At 35.9% G+C, this 27,583-nt stretch overlaps 2 protein-coding genes across 3 annotated transcripts in view; both read right to left on the bottom strand.

Moving 5' to 3' along the window:
• Positions 1 to 10,919, bottom strand: part of LOC135223919 (bone morphogenetic protein receptor type-1B-like) — a 45,597-nt gene extending 34,678 nt beyond the window's left edge. Inside the window, exon 1 of the mRNA XM_064262843.1 lies at positions 10,792 to 10,919. Coding sequence (XP_064118913.1) covers positions 10,792 to 10,882 — 91 coding nt within the window. The 5' untranslated portion in view covers positions 10,883 to 10,919. The remainder of the gene's footprint in view (positions 1 to 10,791) is intronic.
• Positions 10,920 to 17,794: 6,875 nt separating this feature from the next.
• The window catches only part of LOC135223903 (uncharacterized), a 131,387-nt gene continuing 121,598 nt past the window's right edge, over positions 17,795 to 27,583 (bottom strand). For both annotated transcript variants that reach the window (XM_064262824.1, XM_064262833.1), the window contains 3 exons: positions 24,926 to 25,108; positions 24,346 to 24,430; positions 17,795 to 23,287 (listed from right to left, as the gene is read on the bottom strand). In XM_064262824.1, coding sequence (XP_064118894.1) covers positions 21,525 to 23,287; positions 24,346 to 24,430; positions 24,926 to 25,108 — 2,031 coding nt within the window. In that variant the 3' untranslated portion in view covers positions 17,795 to 21,524. The remainder of the gene's footprint in view (positions 23,288 to 24,345; positions 24,431 to 24,925; positions 25,109 to 27,583) is intronic.

The raw sequence follows: 27,583 nt of genomic DNA, 5'->3' as shown, positions 1-27,583 counted from the left end.
ATCAGCTGTCTTACAATCGTGACCATTAGGGTTAATACCTGATGAGATCGTGAGATACAAGACGCATTTCCAGAGAGAGAGAGAGAGAGAGAGAGAGAGAGAGAGAGAGAGAGAGAGAGAGAGAGAGAGAGAGAGAGAGAATCCTGTGCACTAAGTTGGGCATCAACTTTTCACAAAAGCTTTCAGCGACTTTATAGCAGACCGTTCTCAGTACTCTGACAAAGGACAACAGGTATCAAGGCGAAGTGAAACAATTCATACTTACAATGACACAAGGAATAAGGTCAAAGAGACTAAATACCATAAAATTCAGAGTACTTACAAGTCCTTGCTTGTTTATTAACTCCACCAACTGACTTAAAAATGTTTATTACTTACAACCCTACACTAGTTGAAGTAGGACCACTCCCTAATTCCACTAGTTTAGGCCCAGGACCATGTTCGGCCGGATGAACACTATCACGTGACTCCGGTACAACCATAAAACCTCGTGTAACGAGGAGTGGCATCCTTAGATGGTCACAGACCCTAGGCACCATGGCTGCGCGTGGACAGGGGGAAGGGGGAAGGGGGAAGGGGGAAGGGGGCACGGGGGATGGTTTGAAACTGTAATAAACAACATATCCCTGATGTACGGTGAAGACTGCTAATGAGCCCCATCATGAAAAAAGGATGAGCATGTCTGAGTACTCACGGAGTGTAGTACTCAAGAAAAACGGGGGGAGAATTACCTAGATGGGAACCACCCGTTTTCCATTTATAGATACATTCTGACATCGTCAAGTGCTTCATAATTACATTTATTAATCATCCCCCACTTCCTCCTCTCCCTCAGCTCTAACCCATTAGTCTGCTATCAAGAAGGAAACAGTCAATGAAACTGGAAAGCAGCATACCGAGAAAAACAACTGCCGGTTTTCTTGTCGAATCTAAGCCGTAACCACCACAACAGTTTCGAAAGTCATTTTTTCTGTGTCTAAACATGGGAAATAATGAACACTAAAAATGTTCTGCCAATGAGGTATGTATCAAATGCATGAAAGAGGGCCTATCAGATCGTCCGCAAAAATTGTTCACCCAACTGCACTAGAATCTTACATTTACAAGCAACACTCGCCACCATTGTGATATGTATGGGTTTTTCAAGTCTTACTACGGGGAAACCTAGATTAAAAAAAAAAAAAAAAAAAATGCTAAGAAGCGTAAAAGATCGAGACTAAACATTTTATTTCAAATCGTGGCCATACAAAAATACCAGAATAAACAATCCAGATACAAACGCGACAGACTTAATTAACAATATGCAAAAATCACCTCCTTCATCAGCTGAATTCTATTTTTTAAGGCATTGCGCAAAAACTAGCAACGGTTGCGATACCATTTCAACACAATAATTCTAGAGCTCAACAAATTTCACCAGAGACTTAAAAATGCCAGGGGACTCATCAACAATGATCCATATAGTAGTTAAATTGGGTCCTTCACCTGTATAAAGAGGCAAAGGTTAAGAAGTACATCTTGCGAAAGGGTTTTAATTAAATAAATATACGAGTTTAGTTACATGACTTTTGCATTCTAAAGCAGTCTATGTTTCTATTAACAAAAATGTGAGGATAAATCACCAATATTTGACATGATTATGCCATAATGACAGCCAAGAGTTATAAGGAACGGTACAGTAGACAGCAACCATTGATAGGAGACGAAAAACTTGATTACCGATATTAAACATTCCTACATACACAAACATGACAACTACTTAAACTCATTCGGAAAAATATTATTTGATTAACTAACATGTATTTACGATTCGTAAAAGATTCCTATTGTAAATATTCTTTACGCATTACAAAAAAGCCAAAAATTATGTGCCAAACCTGAAACAAAATGGCTTAATTGATATACTCTGCAATGCTACTTGGAAATTTTATTTTACTGGTTAAAAAGAATAGACATTGAATTGAATTATGGTTTTTTTTTTTGGCTCAAAAGCCAAGCAATGAGGCAGATCAGGCTATTCAGCGCTTATACACTAAAAGTTCATTAATGCCAATATCATTTATGAATACTAAATATTAATTATAATTTTAATATAAAAACTACATAAAACATACGCTATAGTGTACGTTTCATATCTGGCATCATACATCAACCCATCTCTTAAGGACCTCGGGAAAGATGAACATGCCACGCCCACCTACAGCCTCGGAGGTAAAAAGAACTGAATAGAAAACCTGTCTGAAACAGACGCACCATTTCCAGTCTAACCTCCTCCCCCCTTTACGGGGTCTAGTCTACAGTGGTCAAGTACGAACCAGGATGGGAGTCGTCAGAAGAGGAGAGATCACACGTTCATGGATTTGCAGAGGTTCAACTATTATTGCCCTATAATCCCACCTTCAAAAAGCCTATAGCATTTATTACTAGTAAAAAAAAAAGTAATCATCACCAGTTTATTTCACAGAGGGTCCTCTAGGAACACTGAATGCAACTGACGGACCATGACATAGATTTACTTATTTTTTTTATTATAACAATAATTTGCCGGAATTTCTTAACAAACCTCTCGCGCAAATGCTTCTAAACCTGTTTGAATCGGTCTGGCATAACTCATCATTTTCGCATCAAGACTAATGAGGTCACTTCACTTTGTCATGACTCTCTGGTCTATACATGAACTTGACAAGATCACGAGTACAATCACTGCCGCTCAAAACTACATGGGTACAGACTCAGATTCCAAATCCAATAGAGATTTCAAATCTTTCGGGAAAAAAAATAATACTGATAGTTCATTATTTTACGTATAAACATTTGACTTTTAACTATATATTATATAATATACTTTGACACAAAAAAATAAGTTTTTGTGGACATTAAAAATCGTACAATAATTTTACTCATATTGACATTTGTTACAAATACAAATAATCACGATAAATTGACTGCCCATAACGTCTCTCGCGAAAAAATAAACTCCACATATATCTGAAATTCAAGAATTCGGTAATTTCATGGAAAATAACTATTCAGCATTTCAAATGCACAAGTAACACCTAATTTATCAAGGTCTCCTTTCAAAATGTCTGAATTAAAGCATATTAAAAAGAGACACACTCAGAGCACGAACCCTGGATGCAATTGCACGTCTGGCTTTCCATTCAATATCAAGGATTTGTAAAAGCCAATTTTGAAATATAAACTTGAATAGACATATTGGTAGTTCAATACGAATTTAAATTGTTGCATCGTATCTACATCTACAGGCTACGTACAATTCTAGTATACATTATAGTTCCAGGAGACTTTAAACATTCATGGCTTGCTCAATCAAAATTCTTTCAAGTCGGGCCAATCTTTATGTTAAAATATCTAGTTAGCTTAGTACATAAGCTCAAATTCTGCCAGGTGATTTCGAAGAACAGAATTGTCCAGAGAAAGATCAAGCGTGCACAAATGATCATTGTAACAGTCAATTAGAAGGCAAAGCGGCTCGGCGATAACCCAGCAGCCAATCAGGAGAGACAGTTATCTTCAAGATATCCTAAAATGCCAGTCCGACACCTGACTCCTTTCAACACCTTTCTCCTACACGAACCACTCCAAATGCCAAAGACTCAATGGGTTCTAACGTGTCGTCCTCGAAACATTCCTTCGGTAATATCCTAGTGAAATTCGATAAGAATGTGGCCTTCCCTAGGTCGAGGACGAGGAGGGCCGTCATCCTCCTGGGATGCTTCAAGAAGTATCTCTGGCAATCCTATTCATTCACCTATTCATTTAATGTACATCCTTTTTTGGTGTCCAGACCATTACGATGGTTAAAGGTGGTGGTACTTTAGCGCATTTGACCTATTATAATTTTTTTTCTTAGCTTTCAGAATCACATCCCATATTACCGTTTGCTTTAAAGTGAAATGAAGACTTCTGGACACCATCAACACTTCTTTAATATTTATTCAAGTCACCGGCTATTTAACGTTGTAATACATTCATATCATTTTAATACCCTCTTCACGTGGTCTCTGACAATCTCGTAGCCTTTTTCCATCCTAAAACATGATGTTTGAGGGATTCAGGATCCTCACAGCATACGGAACAATTTCTACAATTATGTACTACTGAATGTTCATCATGCGTCATTCCAAGACAGTAATATCCAAACTATGCATCACATAGAACGTGGAAAATTTACGCCCTCAAGTACAGGAGTCCTTTCCCAAGTCACTTTTGAAGTAAGTAACAGAACAATTCTTTACGACCAGATTTTCATTTAGTACTCAGAGGAAGGGGACAGACGTTCTTTTAACTAATTGTCTATTGCTATATCAAATTTTATCCTGTTACATAATTCTTAAACATTAAAGCTTGGAAGATGACAGACTTTGGAAAAACTTTACATCCAAAGATTCTACGTTCGTCGTTATCAATCGTTATACTATTCTTAAAGTTAAGCGTATAAAAGATCACCACATGAATGAATCAAATCGTTCCCGGTTTGCCGATACATTTATCATAATTATGAACTGCAATTTTTTTCTTTTTTGTTTTACACTCCGTACACGGCATGGGGTTTTCGCCAGTTTCTATGCAATATAAATGGTTGGGAACATTCACTGTACTAACACATACGCAAAACGTGATGTAAATCAAGACAAAAAGCCCAAGAAGTACATTAAAATAACACGTCATTTCCTATGACTGTACAATTACGACTAAAGGGGATTGATTACAAGACTAGTTCTTCGGCATCCGGCATGTACTTACGTAGCATGCTGCTCTGACGAGCGGGTGGAAAACACCAATTTAAAAAAAAAAAAAAAAATTAACTTAACGATCCTACTGGCGCCTCGAGAAAACCAGGCTTACCATTTTGCCTAGTCATTCAATACGTGGAAATCGCATCCAATTGCATAACTTTCATGATATGTAACAACTCTAGTACAAAGCAGATGATATAAGTATATGCTATACTTTTATAGAAAAAAAATATATATAAAAAAAACACTTAGCATTACAAAAACCCAACTAACGTTTATGCAAGACAGACCCCATTTTATTAAAAACGGGTCTTCCGCTCTTTCAAGCGAGGGCAAAATAATGTAGCAGACCCAAAGTGCGGAAACTTGACATGGCCTGAAAATGTTGTTTCTGAAAATGTCAATGAAATCTCTCCGTCTTTCAAGTCAATTCGACTCTACTATTGAGCTTTGTGTCTGTTACAACGCGAAATCCTTGAGAAATAACCAGTCATTACATACCCTCCAACAGCGCTACAAGACAACACGCTTGTCCTCAAGTTACACATTCTTTGCATATTCTAAACCAAATTAAATAAACAAAAAACTTCTCTTCAAAACTAAATATTTACTCTGGGCGTCTCTTACAAGAGTTCTGACCAACTTTTTATTAAAATGTCACTGTTAGCTTTGATCATTGCAATCTTATTTTACGTATATATATGTCATCCAAAAGATGTTACGCAGAAACAAAAAAATACGATTTTTTCCCACAAGAATCAGATTAATCTGGAAGCTATAAAAGATGAATTTTTCAATAAGGATTAATAAGGTTGTCCATAATAGTAAGGATAGAAATGCTTTATGTAAATTACACTTAAGGTGATGACCCAATTATTTTCTATCGCAATATAATGCTCTGCCCAGGAGCATCGCTAACTACTGGAAGAGGGCTTTCAGATCACTCGCATTACGCAGACATACAAACTAAACACTCGGCCGCTTCCCACTCCTACTTTAAGTATCAAGTTTTAGCTATGTTCCTATCCTCAAAGTTCTGGAAGCAAAATTGGAACCCGAAAACTACATACAAACTGATTCAATCAAATTCATACGGTAGCCAGCACGCTTGCTTCAAGTATGTATTTGAAACCAGCGAGCTCTGCTCTCCGGAGCAATTACCAAATTTACCAATACATCTTTGAAAGCGTATGTGAAAAACAAAATCTTTCGAACTTTCATGCCTACAAGAATATTAGAAGACTTCTTTTATCACCGTGATACGTATGAATGAACTTAGGAACTTTCATATAAGGATGCTACTCAAAAATAAAAATTAATCTGCTGGTAGATTTGAACTTCAGCCGTGTTTTGTGTCAAAATTGAGTGCGCGCGTTTTTTAAAAGCAAGAACAATATACATTAAGTTAAGGATGATAAATCATAAACTGAAGTGCAATTACATCCATTCCATTATTATAACTTTTTATGTTACTTTGGGAAAGAATTTCAATCCTAAATGGCATAATAAAAAAAATTATACTAAGGATTCAGCGACCTGATCCAAATACCTTACTGCGCTAATAAAACTGAATTTTGCTCAATATTGCAATATGAGCCAAAATGATTACAGTCATGCGCAATTGTTTAAATACTATCAATGGTGTAAGTAATAATCAGAACCCATTTATCACGTATGAGGAAGTTCATGAGATGGAGTAAGAAGATATTAGCGACATACTGTACTGTAGTGGCTTTCGGGGCCCCAGAAGCAATAGCGATAGTTTGGCAGCAGTCTGAATTCAAAGGAAATAGCAATGCTGAACCACGTGTAAATACGAGAAACCCAATCGTAAACTCATGAAAATTTCATAACTAGATATATACAGAATCTTCTGTACTCGGCGGAGGCATTAGCACTTCCACATAAATGAAGTAAAGGAAGACGAGATTTTGGACAGTATGAGCATGAAAGGTATCGCAAAGAGAAAGCAAAATGTAGGGGTTAAAAAACCGAAAAGCTAACAAGATCTCTATCAAGGTCTAAAGGTCTTTAGATCGCACCGTTTGGGCGCTGATCAGACGGGAGAAGACCAATTTGAAGAAGAAAGAAAAACATAGACATCAGCCAGTGCGAACCCAGAGCGGAAAAATAAACTACTTAAACATGCTATGGAGCAACAAAGGAGGTAAATAGGGAGAAGCCCGACTTAGCACTGTAGAGATAGAACTTTACTACCATGTATAGATCATATAAGTATGAAATTTTTTTTTTTTTTTTTTTTTTTTTTTACAAATACAGCAATAATAAATGAGGCACTGACATGTTAACGTAGCAAGAATTTGGAGTTAATGTCTTAATTTAATGTAAAGGACACCTAGCAGCCCTACGTGACCACTCCGTGGTCGCGGTCTCAAAATTCACAACCTTGATTTTCCCCTTTCCGACATCGTCGTCTTTTTCATCCAAGTTCTCTTGATTAAGAACCCAGTGTTCTAGAGTCCCCTCGTATTCACCATCCAACATATTCATTTGCAACAGTTACTGATATTATTGGAAGCACAATAACCCAAATCCAAACGTAATATGATTAAAGAACAATGGTTAAGAGTCCCTTCGATGGGCAATGCCTGCTGCCAGGCCTCAGATTTCAGGCTAAGAAAATCAGCAGCCTCTAATATTTCTGCATAAAGGTTTCCTCTTCCTGCAGTTAAGGGAATATTTTTGTGTCGGGCACATCCTATGCGAAGGATGGTTATGCAAGACATACCCCTGTATCCTACTCGTAATTTACGGCATTCAGTCTGGTTTGGTTGGGAATTGGTACAAGGTGAAGTCGTTCCTCACCCAAGACAAGTAGAACCCAGCACTTTTTTAGGGGGAGGGGGTGGAGGAAGTGGTGTTCCAAATTGCTACCAAGAGCCACATTAGGCTCTAGACTGCCATCTTGTAATTTTTATATTTTAACCAATTCTATTGGGGTCATTTACTATTTTTTCCCACAACCCAAAACTGAAATATCCCACCGAGTATATAGATAAAAGAAACATGTCTGAAACACATGGTTCATGTATTTGGAGTGAAACATACGAGTAGTAGTATATGAATTACCCAGTTCTGTACCAACCTATAACTACTAAACTACCATTCTATTGTTATTAGACAAACTACAAACTATCCAGTTTCCACTAATTATCAAACAGTATTCTACACAAACTACACTGATACGAAATGATACTCAAGTTTGGCTGCTGGAAAGGTTTAGCACTGTCCACAAGATATGCCAAGCAAGGCAAACCAAATGGAATACCATATTACAGAGAAATTCCATTAGCTACTACATGGTGACAGAAAATATTTATGTATTATCATCGCAATTTTGAACTAATCTTACTTTGTTCCCAATGGGTATTTGCTTGTACATAGACATGTATATATACCCAAGATAAGATTGCTGAATCAGGTGTTTAATGACCCACCAAGCTACTATTAAACTATTAATAGTACATAGTTACAGACCTACTATTTGATAAAGTATAGCATCCAACTTCACGAACAACTGAAGTCTGACAGGCCAATGCCATTTCAAATAAAAAAACTCCATTACTACCAAACAAAACGTTAGAATATGAAATGAACTATGAAAAACACTGCATCAAAAGCACATGACAAATACAGTTGGTACTTCAATAGAGCCTAAACTCTCATACTGTACAATATCAAGCTAACAGCATAAACTGTGTACAGTATACACATGGCGTAATGAAATCACAATTCTGTGCAATAATACAGTAAGAATTTCAATAAGAGATAAAAAATTAAAAAAATCAGAAGATTTTTTTAAAGTGTATACCACTAAAACTATTACACTAATTATAATTATATACTCCATTGCTTTAAGATTAAAAAATATATTAGAAAAAACTATGTAAAACTGAGATACTTAGAACACAGTGCAACTCTATTCTAAGCTATTTCATAAAAAAACTACCTTTTAGTTATATCATATTACAGTTGAGAAACAAAAAAAAACTATTCTCTTCTGATACTTTCTTTGGAAATAATGTGAAACAGGGCAATTCAATACGTATAACAAAGAAAATATAACTTTTCATAACAAAGAAAACAGAACTTTTCATAATAAAATGTATTTGGATACCTACCTACTGTTATAGACAGTTTATATCTCCTCATCTATCAGCAGAGAGATATTTAATACGTATCTTTAACAGTAGGTAAGTTTCTTTCCAAATATGTAATTTCCTGATGTAGTATTGTGAAGCATACACAAGGGCTATATGTTTACTATTTTCAAATTTAATTTCTAAAATAATTAAAGAAGGAAGTATTACAAAGTACCTATATATTATTAATTAGCAAAACCTGATTAGTATACCTACATTAAGCTGGAACACAGCTTTTCATAACAACTGTGCTGGAATAACTTAAATACAATTCCTATCAATCTTAAAAATATAATTAAATTAAATTTTTATTCATTTCACTTTGTTCAGGTTTTATGTACAGTCTCCACAGGAATGATTCCCTCTCTGCAGGCCATTGTACATTTTCAAAATACACAGAACCTATAGTTCTTCTTTAAATTTACTTTCTTCTCATATGATCAGACTTTATTTTGTTGTAAAGTTCTGGTGCACAATGTTCAAATGATCTCCAGCCCAATTTACAATTTGTTCTGGGTTCAAGAACTACATAAAATAGGAGTGATGGCTAGGTGTAAGAAAACACATGAATGTCATCTATGCAGAACACAACCATACCTAATTTGCTTACCTATTTACTTTTATAATTTTTTATGTAAAAAATTGGTGATTAAACCAAAATTAATTAAATACTCAATTTACATCTTTTATACTGTAATTACAGTAACAAGTGACCAAAGGAAGGATGCTTCCTAAACACAAACAAGACCTTGCAACAGCACACTGTAAATCAAGGTACTGGCATAAAGATTACATTTTCTAACTAACCACAATGAACAATATCAAAAGCAATATTAAAAACAAACAACCAGGAAAATTAACACGGTAGATCACCTAGTCGGGGATAAAGAAAACCTGTTTAATTGCCAAATTAAGAGAGAATTTTCACCATGCCTTGGCCTACCTCAACACATGAACCGATTAGCAGAGGCCTCATCCATTTCTGTTCAACCCTTGGACTCTTAACCTTGGCTAATAGGTACACCCACCATAGATAGCCTACTAGGGCAGATACCGAGTAGGGAGACGGGAACGTGTGAGAAGTCAGACAGTGAAAATGGGAGCAAACTAATCCTTTCCCAAAATGCCTCCTTCTGACCTAACTTTCTTAACCTGCCTTTGGGTACCGTGCTCTGAGCTGGTCAGGGGGGATTTGCCAAAGGACCCAGCTCCCCCATACCTAACACTATCGAACACTATTAGCTAAGATCGCGAGGGGTAACTTTTATTCTAAAGATGTTTACGCTGGGAGGAGTAACTACCAACACCTACCCCTGTCTCCCAACTCTTAACGTGTTAGGTACAAGATTAACTTACAGAACATAGCCTTGGCTGTCTGAGCTGAGCTGAACAACTTCATGATCACGTTTACTACCAAAATCATCCTCCCACCCAAACTTCTGACCACAAACCATTTCTTTATGATTTACAAAAAGGGGTTGCCAAAGGGAAATTGGTGGGATGGGCTTACAATGGGCCAAGTTTAACCTTGACTCCGATACCATTCTTTGATTGGGGAAGGACTTTAGCCTATCTACGATAAACAAACCTGGCAGATGGTCTTGAAATTACTCTAACCTGACTGGATGTCCAGATTTCAACACGGATACTAAGTTGAGCCCGAACATTATAAATGATATGGATAAAGAACACTTCGTTAAGTAAACAGAGCCAGCTAGGATATTTTGTGAAGAGCAAGGTTAGGTTGGCCCAACACGACCCTCCGAATGTAAACAAACATTTCACGTTGATATTTCACCATGTGTCGTTTGTTTTACTGAGTAGTGCTTTGTCTAATCGGAAAAACTGACATCTCAGGCATTACTGACCTTCTCTAATCACAATTAAAAAGCACACATAAGCAACAAGGATGAAACGATGGCACACGCCTATTCCGCGACTTGGGGCCATGGCGGCCATTTTTCCACTGGAGGAGAGTATCCCCCATCCCTGACAATGTTTCTGTGACGTCAAATTTGATGCCAGGTATCATGCCCAAGTTATCGCACAGGACAAGATTCTCTCTCTCTCTCTCTCTCTCTCTCTCTCTCTCTCTCTCTCTCTCTCTCTCTCTCTCTCTCTCTCTCTCTCTCTCTCTCTCTCTCGTATAATGTATTTCAACAGGAAATAGTTTACAAATTTTCTTAATTTAACAAGTGGCTTATAGACAATTTCTAAACAGGATTGCATAATCCAGTAAGTAATATCTATTTAAGGATTTAACCATGGTACTTTATAAGAAATCCATTTGTAAAAATGATCTGCGTTGAAATTCGTCATGCAATATGTAGGTAAGTACTACCTTGAACTATTATGATTATTACTTTCAGTCATTTTACTTAGTCAAATTTTGCGAGTTTTTCACACGATTTATGTAATAGCAACAGTTTTTGGCCAAACTTCTCGAGCTCTTTAACAAAATCATACTTGATGTTCACTGCGATTGGAATTTTCACATAGTGCTAGAGGTCCCTGTGAAATATGGTTGAAGACTCAACTTTCATAAGAGCAATTAAGTTAGGTTTTGATTAGCGTTCATTCAATGGTAATTGCGGCAATTACTTATGCGATAAAGTTGGTGGCTTCAGAGAGAGAGAGAGAGAGAGAGAGAGAGAGAGAGAGAGAGAGAGAGAGAGAGAGAGAGAGAAGAAGGCAATGGTCAGTGTCCCATTCATACTTTATTACTGTGATTGGTGGTCAGGCGTAAATAGGAAAGTAACCTGGTGTGGCCTAAGGACTAGTTCACTAATCGAAAACTATTGATGCTGTCATTATCGGTATTAAATATCACCGGATTTCTCCTACTTTCATTGTCAACTGTACATATTCTGATAAGACAATTTTCCACAAACTGATATCAGTATGTGACTAACACATATTTTGGGTCTTGTATGCAATAATTTCTGTCCATTTTATTTCCTAACCTTAATTAGTTTGGCCATTGTTAGATAAGCCTTTGTTTAGTCTTAAGAAAACCTCTGCAAGACTTCGTTGTTCCTAAATATTTGAAAGTGTAACCTTATTAATCCTGCCTCCAATGGTGTTATTTAAGCCCTTTGTGCAGACTCTATCCTCATTGCTTCTGTTTTTCTTATCTTGAATACCATCTTCTAGATAAGTGATGTATTTTAAATATGAGTTTGTAGAGCCTTTAGTTTTGATTGACTGATTGATTGATTGTATGGTGTTTTTACGTTGCATGGAACCACTGGTTATTCAGCAACGGGACCAACGGCTACGTGACTTCCGAACCACGTCGAGAGTGAGTTTCTATCACCAGAAATACACATCTTTAACCCCTCGGTGAAATGCCCGAGAATCGAACTCTCGGCCACTGAGGTGGCAGGCCAAGACCTTACCGATCACACCACTGCGGCCCTAGCTTGTGGCTTTTGCTGGTTAAAACTACATCACCTGCATATTCTAGTCTCTAGAGTTTCTATCTAACGTTACTCCAGTCTATAAACCTTCTCTTCCATCCCTGAACACTTTTTCCATTATAAGATCTGAGGAATACGAACAGCAAAAGTGGCAAATGATTCTCCTCGATCACCCGACTATCTCCTGCAAAACCACTTAACAAGGCTCAAGTCTACATTAACGTGGCATCTGCTTTGTTCATGGGTAATTTCAGTCGCTTGACATATTTGACATGATAGTGGAGTTTTAAACTCTAATCACTGTTGCACAGTCTCAATACAGACATCTGTCTTCTATATCCATGTATTTAGGTGCAATTATTTTCTCAGCTTATTGAGAATAAGCAGATTGAAATGTTTTCACTATAAGCGACACAAGTCCAATGTCTATAGTTTCAATCGTGCCTCTTACTTGACACCTTTGCAATGACTTCTAATTCCCAATAAACAGGATTTGTTTTCTCATTCAATGGTCTGAAAAAGAAGTTGAAATCTGGCTAAAATCATTTATGCTGTCTGAATCCACCCCAAAAATTGTGAAATCAATCTTATGTCGTCAGCTTCCGGTAAATAAATCAAATTATCACTTTCATGTCTCATTCGTAGCCGAAAGATTTGTTCCGTTCGGTGTTGTCTTTCTACTTCTGACATTATTAGCCTATATCTCTATGGTATTTGATCAGAATAGGCCAGCTCAATATTGGGTCTATGACAGGAAGAGGAAGAGAGTTGGCAGAGTTAATGAGGATAAAGAGAGTGGATTTTTTGTGTGTGCAGGAAACTCGATGGAAGGGTAATAAAGCTAAAGAACTGGGGGATGGCTACAAGTTAATCTATAGTGGAGCAAATGAGTAGGGTAGGAATGGCGTTGGAGTAGTGTTGTCGGGGGAAATGAAGAATGCAGTGACGGAAGTGAGTAGAAAGAATGACCGCATTATGAGAGTGAAGATATGGTATGGAGGGGAAACAATGAACATCATTAGCGCTTATGCTCCACAAGTGGGCTGCACAGAGGAAGAAAAGAGCCGTTTTTGGAACGAAATGAGTGAGGTAACGCAAGAACTGGAAGAGCAGGAGAGGACTGTAGTGGGGGCAGACTTTAATGGACATGTCGGAAATGAAAAGGATGTAATTGAACGTGTGCATGGAGGACATGGGATTGGGGAGAGAAACCCAGAAGGAGAGAGTATAGTAGACTTTGCCGTGTCCTTTGATATGGCAATAGTGAACACATTCTTCAAAAAGAAGAGGGAGCACTTGATAACATACAGGAGTGGCGGTAGATGCACACAAATAGATTACCTCCTTTACAATAGATCAAGGCTGGTGGAAGTTAGGAATTGTAAAGTTATCCCAGGTGACCACGTGGCCCCCCAACATAGGCTCCTTTGTATGGATTTAAAGATGAAAAGAGAAAAGAAAACGAAAAAGAATGGGGTAAAGAAAATCAAGTGGTATAAATTGTTAGGGAGGGATAATGATAAGAAGAGAGAGTTCAGGAGAAGAGTGCTGGGAGAGGTTGATCTGGGAATTGAAGATGTGGGAGAATGGTGGAGGCATAATGCATCAGTGATTAGAAGACATGGAAAGGAGATACTAGGGGAAACATCTGGAATAGTATGGGAGGAAAAGGAGAGCTGGTGGTGGGAAGAAGAGGTGGGGGAAGTGGTGAAAGGTAAAAGGGAGGCAAAGAAGAGATTTGAAGAGTCACAGCTGCAGGAGGACAGAGAAAGATTAAGAGAAAGAAACAAAGAAGTAAAAAGGGTGGTAGCTCAAGCTAAGGCAAGGGCATATGAAGAGGTTTATAATGAACTGGAAACCAAGGAAGGGTTGAGTAAGATGCTCAAACTGTCAAAAGTAAGAAATAAAAGAACAAAGGACATCACCCATATTAAGCAAATGAAAGATAGGAATGGTACTGTCATAAAAAGGAAGAAGAACATCCTGAAAAGATGGAAAGAGTATTTCGAACAACTGCTAAATGAAGAAAATGAAAGACTTGTAAGAGAGGATGGACAAGTAAACATGGGAATGGTAATGGGGATATCTAGGGATGAAGTGATACGAGCCTTAAAAAGAATGAGAAATGGGAAGGCAACAGGACCTGACTTAATCCCAGTCGAAGTTTGGAAAGCCTTAGGAGAGGAAGGGGTAGACATCTTGTATGATCTGATGGTAAAAATATTCGAACAGGAAAAGATACCAGAAGAATGGCGGGAAAGCATATTGATACCTATATTTAAAGGTAAGGTGATGTCCAGGAATGCAGTAATTATAGAGGTATAAAACTAATGTCTCACACGTTGAAGATTTTGGAAAGAATCATAGATAGCAGGCTGAGAGAGGAAGTTAGAATAGGGAAGGAACAGTTAGGATTTATGAAGGGAAGCGGCACAACGGATGGAATATTTTGCATAAGGCAGCTAATGGAGAAATTCAGAGAAAAACAACGAGACCTGCATCTGGTATTCATAGACCTTGAAAAGGCCTATGACAGAGTGCCAAGGCAAGAAATATGGAGATGTTTGAGGGAGAAGATGGTGCCGGAAAAGTATGTCAGAATTATTCAGGAGATGTACAGGAATGTGTATACTAGAGTGAGGAGTAGTGTTGGTGAGACGGATGGATTTGAGATAGGAGTTGGATTACACCAGGGGTCAGCACTTAGCCCATTCATCTTCAACATCGTGATGGATGTAATGACCAGGGATGTTAGAGAAGCAGTGCCATGGTGCATATTATACGCGGATGACATTGTGTTGTGTTCAGAGGGGAAGGAGGAGTTGGAGGGGAGGTTGGAGAGGTGGAGAGCAGCACTTGAGGAGAGAGGAATGAGAATAAGCAGATCAAAAACCGAATATATGTGTTCTAGTATTACTGAGGACGGTGGAAGTAGCATAAGATTGGGTGGGGAAGAAATAAAGAAAGTACAGAAGTTCAAGTACTTAGGGTCCGTATTGGAGGATAGTGGAAGCATGGACCAAGAGGTGAGACACCGAATTCAGGCAGGATGGAATAACTGGAGGTCTGCATCAGGGGTACTCTGTGACAAGAAGGTCCCTCTGAAATTGAAAGGAAAGTTCCATAGGACGGTGGTCAGACCAGCAATGTTATATGGAAAAGAAACGGCAAGTATGAGGAAAACAGAGGAGAAGAAGATGGATGTAGCAGAAATGAGAATGTTGAGATGGATGTCGGGAGTAACAAGGGAAGATAGGATTAGAAATGAGTATATAAGAGGATCAACAAAGGTAGCTGAAATATCGAAGAAAATACAGGAAGGAAGGCTTCGATGGTATGGACACCTGTTACGAAGGGAGGAACGTCATGTTGGAAGACATACGATGGAAATGGAAGTGCGGGGTAGAAGGAAGAAGGGAAGACCAAGAAAGAGATGGCGTGATTGTGTAAGGGAAGATATGGAATTGAAAGGTATAAATGAGAACGAGGCACAAGACAGAAATCGATGGAGACGACTCATTCGTAATGGCGACCCCATATAAAATTGGGTTTAAGCTAGGAAGAAGAAGATCTCTATGGTATTATTTTTCTTTTCACCCGTGCATCTCTTTAAAGCGGCCCACACACGCTCAAATTTTTGGTCCAATTTTTTTATGTCAAATTATTTTACATGAATTTGATCGTGTGTGGCGTAATTTGATGGCCTAATAGGTTTGATGTCAAATTTTTTACTGATCTGATTTCAGTAGATATTTTTTGAGCCAACGTCAAATAATTTGTGCGTGTGGGGTACCTAGCAATAATTTGCGCAAATTAGTTAGTGATTAGACATAATCTGAGGAGGACGTGCGCGGCTCATCGTCATCATGGCTCCAACAAAACATGAAAAGAAATTTTTTCTTGAGCTTATGGATGTTTATAGAAGTTTACCACAACTTTGGAACTTTGGAACTAATTCTCAGTTCATTTAATAAACGAGCATGACCAAATCGTTCACGACACAAATACCATTGCTGGGTCCACTTTCGTTTCTGTGTGCTCTTCAGCGCTAAGCCAAGAGCCAACGCTGTATATGCATCCATGATGACACTCGGGAGGAAAATGAAAATTTGATGAGAAGTTTGAGCGTGTAGGGCGAACGTCAAACCGCCAAATAATTTGACATAAAAAATTTTGACCAAAAATTTGAGCGTCTTAACAGGCTCGTGGGCTACCATATGATCACTTACGCTACCCGAATACATTGCGTTGTTAACATCACCATCTTTGTCTAAACATTCACTCTTCATCTTCTGTTATTTTTTTATTTTTTTAAGCGTACCTAACCTTTGATTTCGTATTTTCTTTATTAAGTCCCAGGTCTCAGTCAGTATCAATGGAGGTTTCTACCTCGTTAACCCATGTCTTTTACAACATAGTGATAACTTTGATGTTAATACCATGGTTAATACATTTCTTGTCGGCTGTCTACTCTTCGATAATCTTCAACAGAATGTCTTTCAAAACAAGATACTGGTCAGTCTTTTGATAAGTGTTTTTTAATTCAATTTCATTGTGGCAATACCACTGATGACATATGAGCCTCGGTGGCGGAAAAATTTTAATACTCTCAACCCGGTACCACAGGCAATTCTGCTGTCATAATATGTGCATTGTTCGGTATGCGATATTGAATTTTTTTTCTTTAGGAGGCAGCAGAGTTGGGTCCATCTGTATAAACTGTGAAGTGTTGGTCTTTGCGCCTTATATGGTCAACCATGTTGCTCATGAAATCCAGGGGTAGGTATATGCATAGTTTTTCAAGAAATAGGTCGTGTACATAAAGTATACGTACATCAATGTATTGATAAGCATGAGGAAATACAAGGGATAAGAAAGTTTTAACATGTATTGGTTGAACAATTCTCTTATCTCTAACTACAAAGCTCTTAATAAAAAGCTCCAATGGGGGGAGGGGAGTAATTTGCCTGAATCTTTAATGCACTGTATGGTTACCAAGTCATGATGAAGACACCAGGTTACCACTTTCGTCTTATGCAGATTTGTGACAGACCTGTACATTCCAAAGATGATTTTTAGTTTTCGGGGATAATCCATTAGGAAATTTAGGTTAAATTTTTTAGAGTTGATTAGGCTTAATGCATTTTAACCTTACGATTCAAACGTGAATTTATCATAGGAACTTTTCAGTTTGGCTGATAGGTTTCAGATTATTTCTCATTTTTAATTCATTGTCTTAATTCTTTTTCCATCTGATATCTTTAGCAAACATGATTGCTATAGTTTTCTCTGTTTATTATTTCTGTTTATTAAACATGAATTTTTGCTTGGCAAACAGAAATGGAAAACTTGGTTTCTGTAATTATAGCTGTATATGATATTAAACAGAGAAACTATAATTCTGGTTTATACATGAAACAATGAAAAGGTCTACAATAAGAGAGAAAAAAAATCAAATGCCATATTTATTGTCGTAAAAAATATTTACAAATTACTTTACAATTCATAAACACCAGGGCTTGGCAGATCTGTACAAAAAGGTAAATTTGAGCAGTTTTCATCATGTGGAGAAAGAATATACTTTTCATAACTGTCACAGCCATCAAATGAATCACCTTGTAAAATCTTTTGATAAATTCTGGTTTTCTTAGCAAAAAAAAAAAAAAACCACTTGTACCATTAAATACTTAAAAAAAAAGAGAGCAACATGGAACAGCCAGTCATGCAACAAAAAAATAACATTATGTACATAATACTTGGTTTAAATGCATAGTTAAAATCTTCTTGGGTCAGTACTGTACTACAATACCACTTGAAAATGTTAGTACTATAATGCACACTCAAGTGGAACTTTCTCCTCCACAGCTTACACTTAATTCACATATAAAGAGAAATCTCATTTGTGCATCTAGCACTTCAATTTTATGTTAAATAAATATCAGTTATCCTTACAAATGGTTAAAACAAAAAAATATACAAACCTACAACTCTGTGAAAACCTTGCAGTGGAATATGTTATAAATGGCACTTCCATAACAGCTAAATGCTCAGATAATCTGATCCACACTTGGAATTTTAAATCTAGCATGATGAAGCAATGTAACTTGGGTACCAGTGAGATGTTACAAAAAGCTTTAGGCAATGCCAATGGTACACCATTCGTGGCTAGTCTCAAATTTTTTTAATATCATGTTTAATATAGATCTAACAAAAACTCAGGCAGTTAACTATCTTAAGATGTAAATGAATGAAATTGTATTTATTTTTTCATAAAAGGCAACCTTATAAAGAATATGGTTAAAATGGCTCTTCATGCAGTAAATTACTCTTCAAAAATATCTAAATTTAAAGTATATAAACTTACATAGGGTCAAAGTTCCATTACATTTGAATCTGCAATCATTTCCTAATTATGTAGCCAACAATTATTCAATGCAGTTTATAAATATGCACAGTAGGCTTAATCCTTTTGTTTATCATTTATATCCCATTGTTTTTGTACAATTTTGTACTTCATTCTAGTGTTACATTGTTATTCTTTTTTCTTGTCCTTACACTTTGTCAACTGAATTCATCATTGGTTTTCCTTTGGCCATTTACACTAAAAGTACTTACTTACAAACTGTATTTGGCAATGGTTTACCAAACTCTTGTTTGCAGATACATTCCACAACTTTGACATTTATGTTATTCTGCTCTTCACTTGCAAGTTCCTGTTTCACTTTTCTATATATGTACCAGTGCAGTGTGTATAAAACACACGACACTATTTTCTTTGTAACAAAAGGATCTTAAATTCAAGTTGGAAGACTACCCAATGCTAATTACGGTACTTAAAGATTGAAAACAACCTTCTAACGTAAAGAAAGACCATTTAAGTAAGCCCTCTTTTGCTTTGGACCTTAAGACAATGCATGTAATGAGTTAGTAAACAGAGTGCAGTTAATATGTGATTCAAACATATACTACTGGGTTGTGGCACCATAATCCATGCCAATATGGTTATGCAATGTACACAAATTAGTTTTTCTCTCAATATTCTTACTTCAACTACTGCACAGTAAAAAGGAATATCTACAAATGGCACCAAAATTCAATTACCTAAGTATGCATGGTTTTAAGGAAAAAAAAAAAAAAAAAATGTCTAAAGGAGTGTGTTTTGTAAAAAAAAAAAAAAATAAGATTCTAAGCAAGGTAATCAAGGAAGGACTACAAGTATTACTAGTTATCCATTATTGCTTTCAAGAATTACTATTCAGTTCTACATATTAAAGGCCAAACATGAAAACAAACTGAGCTTGAACAAGTAGCAAAAAAATTCTGTAACATAAAAATGGATAATTTTTATATATGTATAGTATATAAAAAACATGAATGACAAAATATGGATGCAGTGGTCCTATAAGTTTTCATTTTTCTTTTATAAGGAAACTGACCCAAAGTAAAACAAAAATACAAAGGGTAGGGTACAAATACTCTATAACATATCTTCCTACTTGTATGAAAACATATTTCTATATATCTATTAAAGATCATATAGTAGTTCAAAAGGTGCTAATGGAAAAATGTATTCTGTAGTTTAAACTGAAAGATATATGTCTTCTAATCTTATTTCATAAAAGTGACTGATAAACAGAAATTTATGATGTTCACATTTGCAAACTAATTCAATTACTGATTTAATTAGACCTATATGACAACTATTTGCAAAAGAATCTTTCTAATTAGAACTGTACATGCAGGCCCTAAAGATTCATATGTGAATTCTATGGAGATAATCCAGTCGTGCAGTATTAAATTTGGCAAACTGCAAAGTCTTGAAATCTAATACACCTGGATTAAACTGAAATTTCTTCAAACTCTTTCATGCATCAACTTTTGCTGTTTAAAATTTTAAAAAACAGGGATTTACCATTGCATTCACTACATATGGGGACTGGTTCAAATTGGGGAGACAATCAGGCATCCTTAGGCAGAATTAAAAAGAATTACCCTATGTCCTAAGTTGGGGCTGATTACTTTCTTCATCAAAATATTTAATTTATTCATTATACTGTAATGGGTTTTGGTGATTTCACATGATCATTTATACGGATGAGTGTTCGATCTTACTATGTTACACCTCTTGTGGTTTTGTGGATATTCTTACTTAGCTAACATTGAGAATAGTTCTAGCATTATTTTTATCATACCTTGTATTTAGTACTCTACAATGAAAAATATAACCCAGGAAAGCTTCTTTACAGAAATCAGGATACATATATATCTCATTTATTTGATAAAAGGATATCAGTTATCATATTAGTTAAAAAATGTAACATCTTACTATTTAAGAGTCTTGCGTCAAGTGGAAAGGTTTCACTTTAAGATTGTTTAAATATATATAAAAAAAGTTAAATAATAGTCATACTATCTGTACATGTGATAATAACAGCATGAAAAATTACCTGTTATACTAACAAACTTGTTAAAATATATATACCACTTAAGAGAACTTAATACGGTACTAATATTCAGATTTCTAAAAAATTTATTTTCATCACAATGGCAAATTTCTAAAAATGTTAGAAGAATTTCTAACAAATTGTTACCATTTCCATATTGCTCTTATTTTTTCATTGCATTTCTATTCTCCTGTCATTATGATTGTTTTAAAATTTTGTTTTGCTCCCATATACCTTATGCCTTACATTATTGACTAATAATTTTTTATTGAAGTCTATACTTAATATTATGCATGTACTAACATTGCTATCATTTTACATAAATAAAAACCATTCACTCAACTGCAACATACATACACATTATAAGCAGATATAAGACAAGCATGTTACAGCATTCAAAACTCCAAATCCCGACTGACTGTAAATATTTGCAGTGTCTGCATCTAACACCTCAGGTCCATTACCAACAAAATAAGGGTAATACACTTGTTGAATACTTCAGACTTGTCAGTATCTAAGAACACAGGCTATACATTTACCAAAGATTGACCAAGCTCAACATAAAACAATGATACCATGAAACAGTATTCCACCACATGATACAAACACATTCCATGAAACCTTGTTAGAAAAATAATTCAGATACAAGCTGCCATAAATGACCTGGTTCAAATGATCCCCCTGGAACTGAAAATAATTTCATGATAAATTGTGCTCATTACTTTTTCCAAATTGCAATTATGCAGTTTCTTTAGAAGATTTAAAAGCCCACAAATACAGACGATAAGCACCACTAACAGGATACCAGTACCAGTTAGAATTTTTTTCTTTGTCATTACTGTCAAGTTTGGAAACAGCTTTCTCCTCAGACAAATCTTCCCCATCTGCAAATGGTTCTGAGTTTGTGCTCAATATCCACCCTAATCCCACAATGTACCATACCTGACTAACAATGCTATTCACATAATTTTCGCTGTCATTTACTTCAATTTCTTCTTTAATGCTTGGCATAACTTCAATACCTACCTTCTTTTTTTGTTCCAACCAGCCCATGGGATTTGGGAAGGATAGCCATGATTTCCTTGCATTATAACTGAAATGATTTTGTGGGTCATAATCAACAGTGTCTATGCCATTATAAGTTTCAATTTCGGTGCTGGTGATCTCTTTAGAACTTTCTGATTCTGTGACTGAATCTGCCTGATCTTCTGATACAGATGGCTGTGAAGGCGGAGGAGGAGGAGGGTCATCTGATGACCTGGATTCCTTTTTAGAAGTCTTATCTTTTTCATTTGAATTCTTTTCAACAGGGGAGTCTGAGAATTCTTTTTCATTTGATAGAATACTAACATCTTCATGGTCAGAGGGCTGTTCTGCTTGTATAACAAAAGAATTATGATTGCAGGGATCCCCATCATCTGATTCACAACTGCTGTGAACTTTACCTTCATCAACATGTACAGATGAACTTGACATTAGACCTTTGCCAGTACGCATATCCTTATCTGCCTGAAGAACTTCTCTCATGGCATCAAATAATTTTTCAAGATGCTTTTGAGTTTGGTCATCAAATGATTCATATCTACTGCGGTTTTCAAACTCCTCCATTTTTTTCAGAGATATTTCCTTTCTTTCAATAGCATGTTTCTTAAAAAGTTTTAATTTTCTCCTAATGCTCTTAAGTCGTTCTACTAAAACTGTCCTATTTTCAAGTTCTTCAAATGCCTTTGTAGCTAATTTCTCAACATTCTTTGACAAGGCTGTCTTTTTATCTAAATTTGGAGCAACCACTTCCATACCTTCTAAAATGTCAACTTCTACCACCTTACTGCCAAGCTGAACTTGCAAAGATTTATCTGCATCAGGGCCAGTCATATTTATATCAAGATCTGAAGTTATTCTACTTGATTCACTAATAATTTTATTGTCTTGTCTCGAGTCAAAAGTGGTATCCTTTTCATTTTCCGGCTTGTTATAAGTTTTATTTTCAGACTTGAAAATTTCTTCATTTACTTCAGGTTCAGCTTTTGGAACAAATTTCTCATCCAATTTTTCTATAAATTCCTTTTCTTCAATATTCTTATTAAGATCTTCCATCTCTCCCCTTTCTTCTTTGCTTTCCTCTCTCTCTAGCAACTCAGCAACAGCTGGCATGTGACCCTGAATTTCAATTATGTCATCAGAGCCTTTGCTTGATTCTTCATTTACAATATCAATTCCTTCTATCATCTCCCTTTTACTATCTTCTAATAATGGCATTAGATCTTCACTGTCCTTAATTGTTGCCATTACCTGAGGAACATCTATAATAACTGGTCTCATATCTTTGTCTACTGTAACTTTAAATTCAGTTGGTTCCTTCAAAGATGGTTTTTTAAATTTTGGGATATGTGCATATCTTAGCTCTTTTGGAAGACTTATGTAAACGTCCTTTCCTTCTTCATGAATGGCTTGGAGACTTACAGCTGCTTCATGAACTTTCTCAAGAAAACTTGGAAATCCTGAAATCATGAATAGTGACTGCATAAAAATTGCCTGTAAGGTCATTATAGTATAATTAAAATGATAGGTTTGTTAACCATAATACTGAACTGCAACTTGTATATGAACAACTGAATCTTTTGCACTTACAGACATACAGTATTTTTAATTTTTTTTCGAAAACTTAATACAACTTTTACTCTTAACTGAATGCACAGAGCAGTTCATAAACTAATTTTCAAAATTTCACACAAACAAAAACTGGTAATAAAATTTTAAACAATGAAAAATAATTCTGTTTCATCCATGCTACAGTATATGACATTGCCAGAGAACTCAGTCATTGAGAAGCAAATGACTCCTTAAACCTTCCCCTTGTGTAAATATCCTTTATACTAAAGAAAGCCCCCTAGCTCACTCTGCTAAAAATTTTACTGCTATCTTGACATGCTGAAGCAGATGAAGGAAACAATTAGAAAGGATAGAATATATCACTCAAAATATTATAGAATTGTATAAATTAATATATTTTAAAATGTCAACAAAAAGTGACAACTTCTCATTCTACTTTGGTCGGGGATAATGTCACAGCTCTTCACCACTCCAGCCCCCCATCATTTATAAGTACTATTATACGTATTCACCTCCTTAATTAGTTTTCATCTTAATTAATTTGGACATCTGCTTTACCATGTCTCAGCTTCTGGATCATTTCAAAAGCAGTGCTTACTTATCTTTCATATATAACCAATTATCTTAAACTTTAGGGTGTTCCAGTCTTTCAGAGCCTTGAGTATGTTTCTCTGTGTAAATACATAATAATCAATGACACTTGCTTTTTTCTTGACTTATGCCTTTTTATTCTTCATTTATTCACAGTTAAGCAGACAGTTTAACTCCATATATCTTTCTTTTTTCTTTCCTTTTCCTCAAAAGAAAATAGTGTGGAAGTTTGTTAATAATTTGTTGATTGTTACTGTAAGAATAAATTGAAAAATAGCTGGTAGTTCTCTTAAAAAATGTAATATGGACTACTTACATATAGAATTTATATTTCAATAAATGCTACAATACTTACCAGTCACAGCAATAAAGTTGGTCAACCACTGAGGTAAACTTGTTCCAGGGTTGTCAAAATAGGTCAAAGTGTACTCCAAACCAGGCTGAAAATGATGTCACCATTTAAAAAAATCTTATATATTCATTCTTCTGGATCTTACTAAAAATTAAGAGTAATCTGTTCTGAACAAACAACTACCATGAAAAAGATAAGAAAGGTACGTATTCTAAGATCAAAACAAACTTACAAAAAGAGTGAACTTTTACACTAATGAAAATATTAAGATTATTAACTTTTCAACAATTGTTTAACGTCAGATATTCAAGCAAAGTAAACAAGTAAAGTAGAGTAAAGTAATGTTATTCACTATACCTTACCGATTCTTTCTACTCTGGAAATCCCCCATTGGAAGAAATAGTTTATAAAATAATTGCTGGTGCTCTTAGTCTCTAGTATTCTCTCTCTGACCACAAATTTTATTTCTTTAATCTTTGTAAAATTTATGCAGAGACATGTTTTTATGATCACTTACTGTATCTTTTATTGAATCAGAACAATACCCATATTCCTTTTATACATGTCACTGTTATATTTTTACCTTACTTGCATCCTCTTTGGCTCTGATGACCATGGTAGACCAATACTCAGACACACGATGAACTCCCTTTTCTTCAGGAATATTATTGAGAGATACTGCTTCATTCAGGATGACTGCTTCTTGCTTTTCTTCATTCCACATGAAGCGCCTCTTATAGATGTAATCCCTATTTGCAAAGAAATGCTGCCAAAGAAAAGATACAAAATCATAAAAATTCATTCATGTTGGTGGTTGCAGGAAAGGTGTATAGGAAAAGGTGAACTTTATACTATTTATGAAATGTGTAACATTGTCAATGGTGCTAAAGACTAGAAGTCAGGAACCCTACTGTGATAAATGGCTAAATCTTGGGTATACGAAAATACACATTATCCTTCAGATCTGCTGAGCGCATAAGGTTGCCCTCTCTAATAGAATCAAACCTGTTACAAGTTATTTCCACCTTGAACTCTGACCGTGTGAATAATAAAGCAATTATTGAAAATGTTAGGATTATTGGCACTTTTATAACATTTGAAATAGGTTAAAAAAAAAAATGTCTGTGTTGATGTCCAGTATATAGAGTAGCTTTGGTAATGTACTGTAGTTTCAGGTGTTCCTTTGGGAAGTTTTCTCGGGACTTTGTTATTTATTATCTATGCTAGTGACATGTGGCATGGTCTAGAGAATATGCCAATGTGCCAATCATGCTATTCTTCTAGCTATTGTTTTTTTCTCCATGCCTTAGGTCTGTGCTTTTAGAATCCTTGAATATGGATTGGCACATAATCATGAGTGGAGTAGGAGCTGGGCCAAAGTACAAATCAGTTAATCCAGAAGAGTTTTACCTTGACCTTATTTATATCAGATAAAATTTTAAATGTCAGTGACTCAAAAGAGTTTTGGTGTCTTTCAATAAAAAATTGATTATGAGTAGCATACATACATACATACATACATACTATACATATATATATATATATATATATATATATATATATATATATATATATATATATATATATATATATATATATATATATATATATATATATATATATATATATACAGTAGACCCTTGACTCACGAACGCATTGACCCACGTACAACTCGATCCCCGACCAAAATTATAGGTAAAATTTCACCCTTGACCTACGAACTAACTTTGAGATACGAACAAAAAAAATGCGGAAAATAAAAACTTCTGTTTGGGTCATGAACTAATTTTGAGACATGAACATTTGAAAAATGCTGGAAATTTCTGGAAAATAACAATTCACTTTGTTTCACAAACTAATTTTTAGACACAAACATTTGAAAAATGCGCGAAATCGCCCAGCACACGTGAGAGCGTTTGAGTTGCCATGGGAACAGCCATCCTCCAGCCGCCCACGCACGGCGTCACCCACGCATCGCTCTTTGTCTCATCTCATTGTGTACAAGACGTTCGTCAATTCGCTTAGCATTTTTTGCGCTAAAACTTGTGATTTTCTTCATAATGGGCCCTAAGAAAGTGAAGAGTGGTGGTGAAAGTAAGAAAGTGAAGAGTGATGGTGAGAAGAGGGTGCAGAGGAAGATAACCATTGAAATAAAGAAAGAAATCAACTGACGAAGAGGAGGCTGGGGAGGAAGTTACAGATGTCAGCAGTGATGTGATAAAAGCCGCATTGGAAAAGTGGAATGATGTCCAGTGCTTCCTTGAATTGTATCATCCGGACAAAATTGTTACGAACAGGATCGTGAATATGCTCAATGAAAAATTGAATGAGCCATTTCAGAAAAGTTATGCAAGGAAGGAAAAGGCAACAGACATTGGATAAGTTTGTGATTAAACGTTCACCAAAAAAACCTAGAAGAGTTGAATATCTCCGGAACCGAGATTCTCCCACCGAACTGGATCGGGGGAGGGTTACTCTTCCGCACAATAACCTTCCTCCCCACCCACCACCCTCCTCTTCTCTTGTCCGTCAAGCCAGAAGTCTCGCCAGTCATAGTAAGTGTTCACTTTACAAACGTTTTATAGTGTTAGTTTACCATTTTAAATTATATTATTAGATATATTAAGGTTTTTACACTGACTTTTACATTATCTGTGTAAAAATAAGGCAAAATATACATGATATATATTGGTTCGTAGGGGTCGAGAACCAATTAATATTATTCCCATTAAACCTTATGGGGAAATTAGCTCCGGAGTCACGAACAATTTGGAACACGACCAAGGTCTAGGAACGGATTGTGTTCGTGAGTCAAGGGTCTACTGTATATATATATATATATATATATATATATATATATATATATATATATATATATATATATATATATATATAATATATATATGAGTTGATTCGATACAGTTTTGAATATGCCTTTTCCGTGTTATTCTGAAGTCCCGTGAAACCGTTATAAGTGATACTGAGTGTATGTGTATCAAAACAAGTCAACCGCCAAAGACGTTACAAGTTGGCGTGGCTTGGCAGTTCAAAAGAGTGCCACGTATCTCTATATCCCTTCGTGATTGGCCGTTGTGTCTTAGGAGCCAGAATAACCAATCAGCTTCTTGCATAATGATGCCATCTGAAAAGGGGCATTTGAAACAGGCCGCACCATTGGTCAGAGGAGTTCGTTACCGGGTCCCAGACAGCACAGACAAGCTGGGTCGAGAGTGCCCAGTGG

Source organism: Macrobrachium nipponense, chromosome 20 (assembly GCF_015104395.2).
Source record: "Macrobrachium nipponense isolate FS-2020 chromosome 20, ASM1510439v2, whole genome shotgun sequence".
In the NCBI taxonomy this organism is placed as follows: domain Eukaryota; kingdom Metazoa; phylum Arthropoda; class Malacostraca; order Decapoda; family Palaemonidae; genus Macrobrachium; species Macrobrachium nipponense.
Note: the sequence above shows the minus strand (reverse complement) of the source record. Positions and strands in the feature narration are given on the sequence as shown.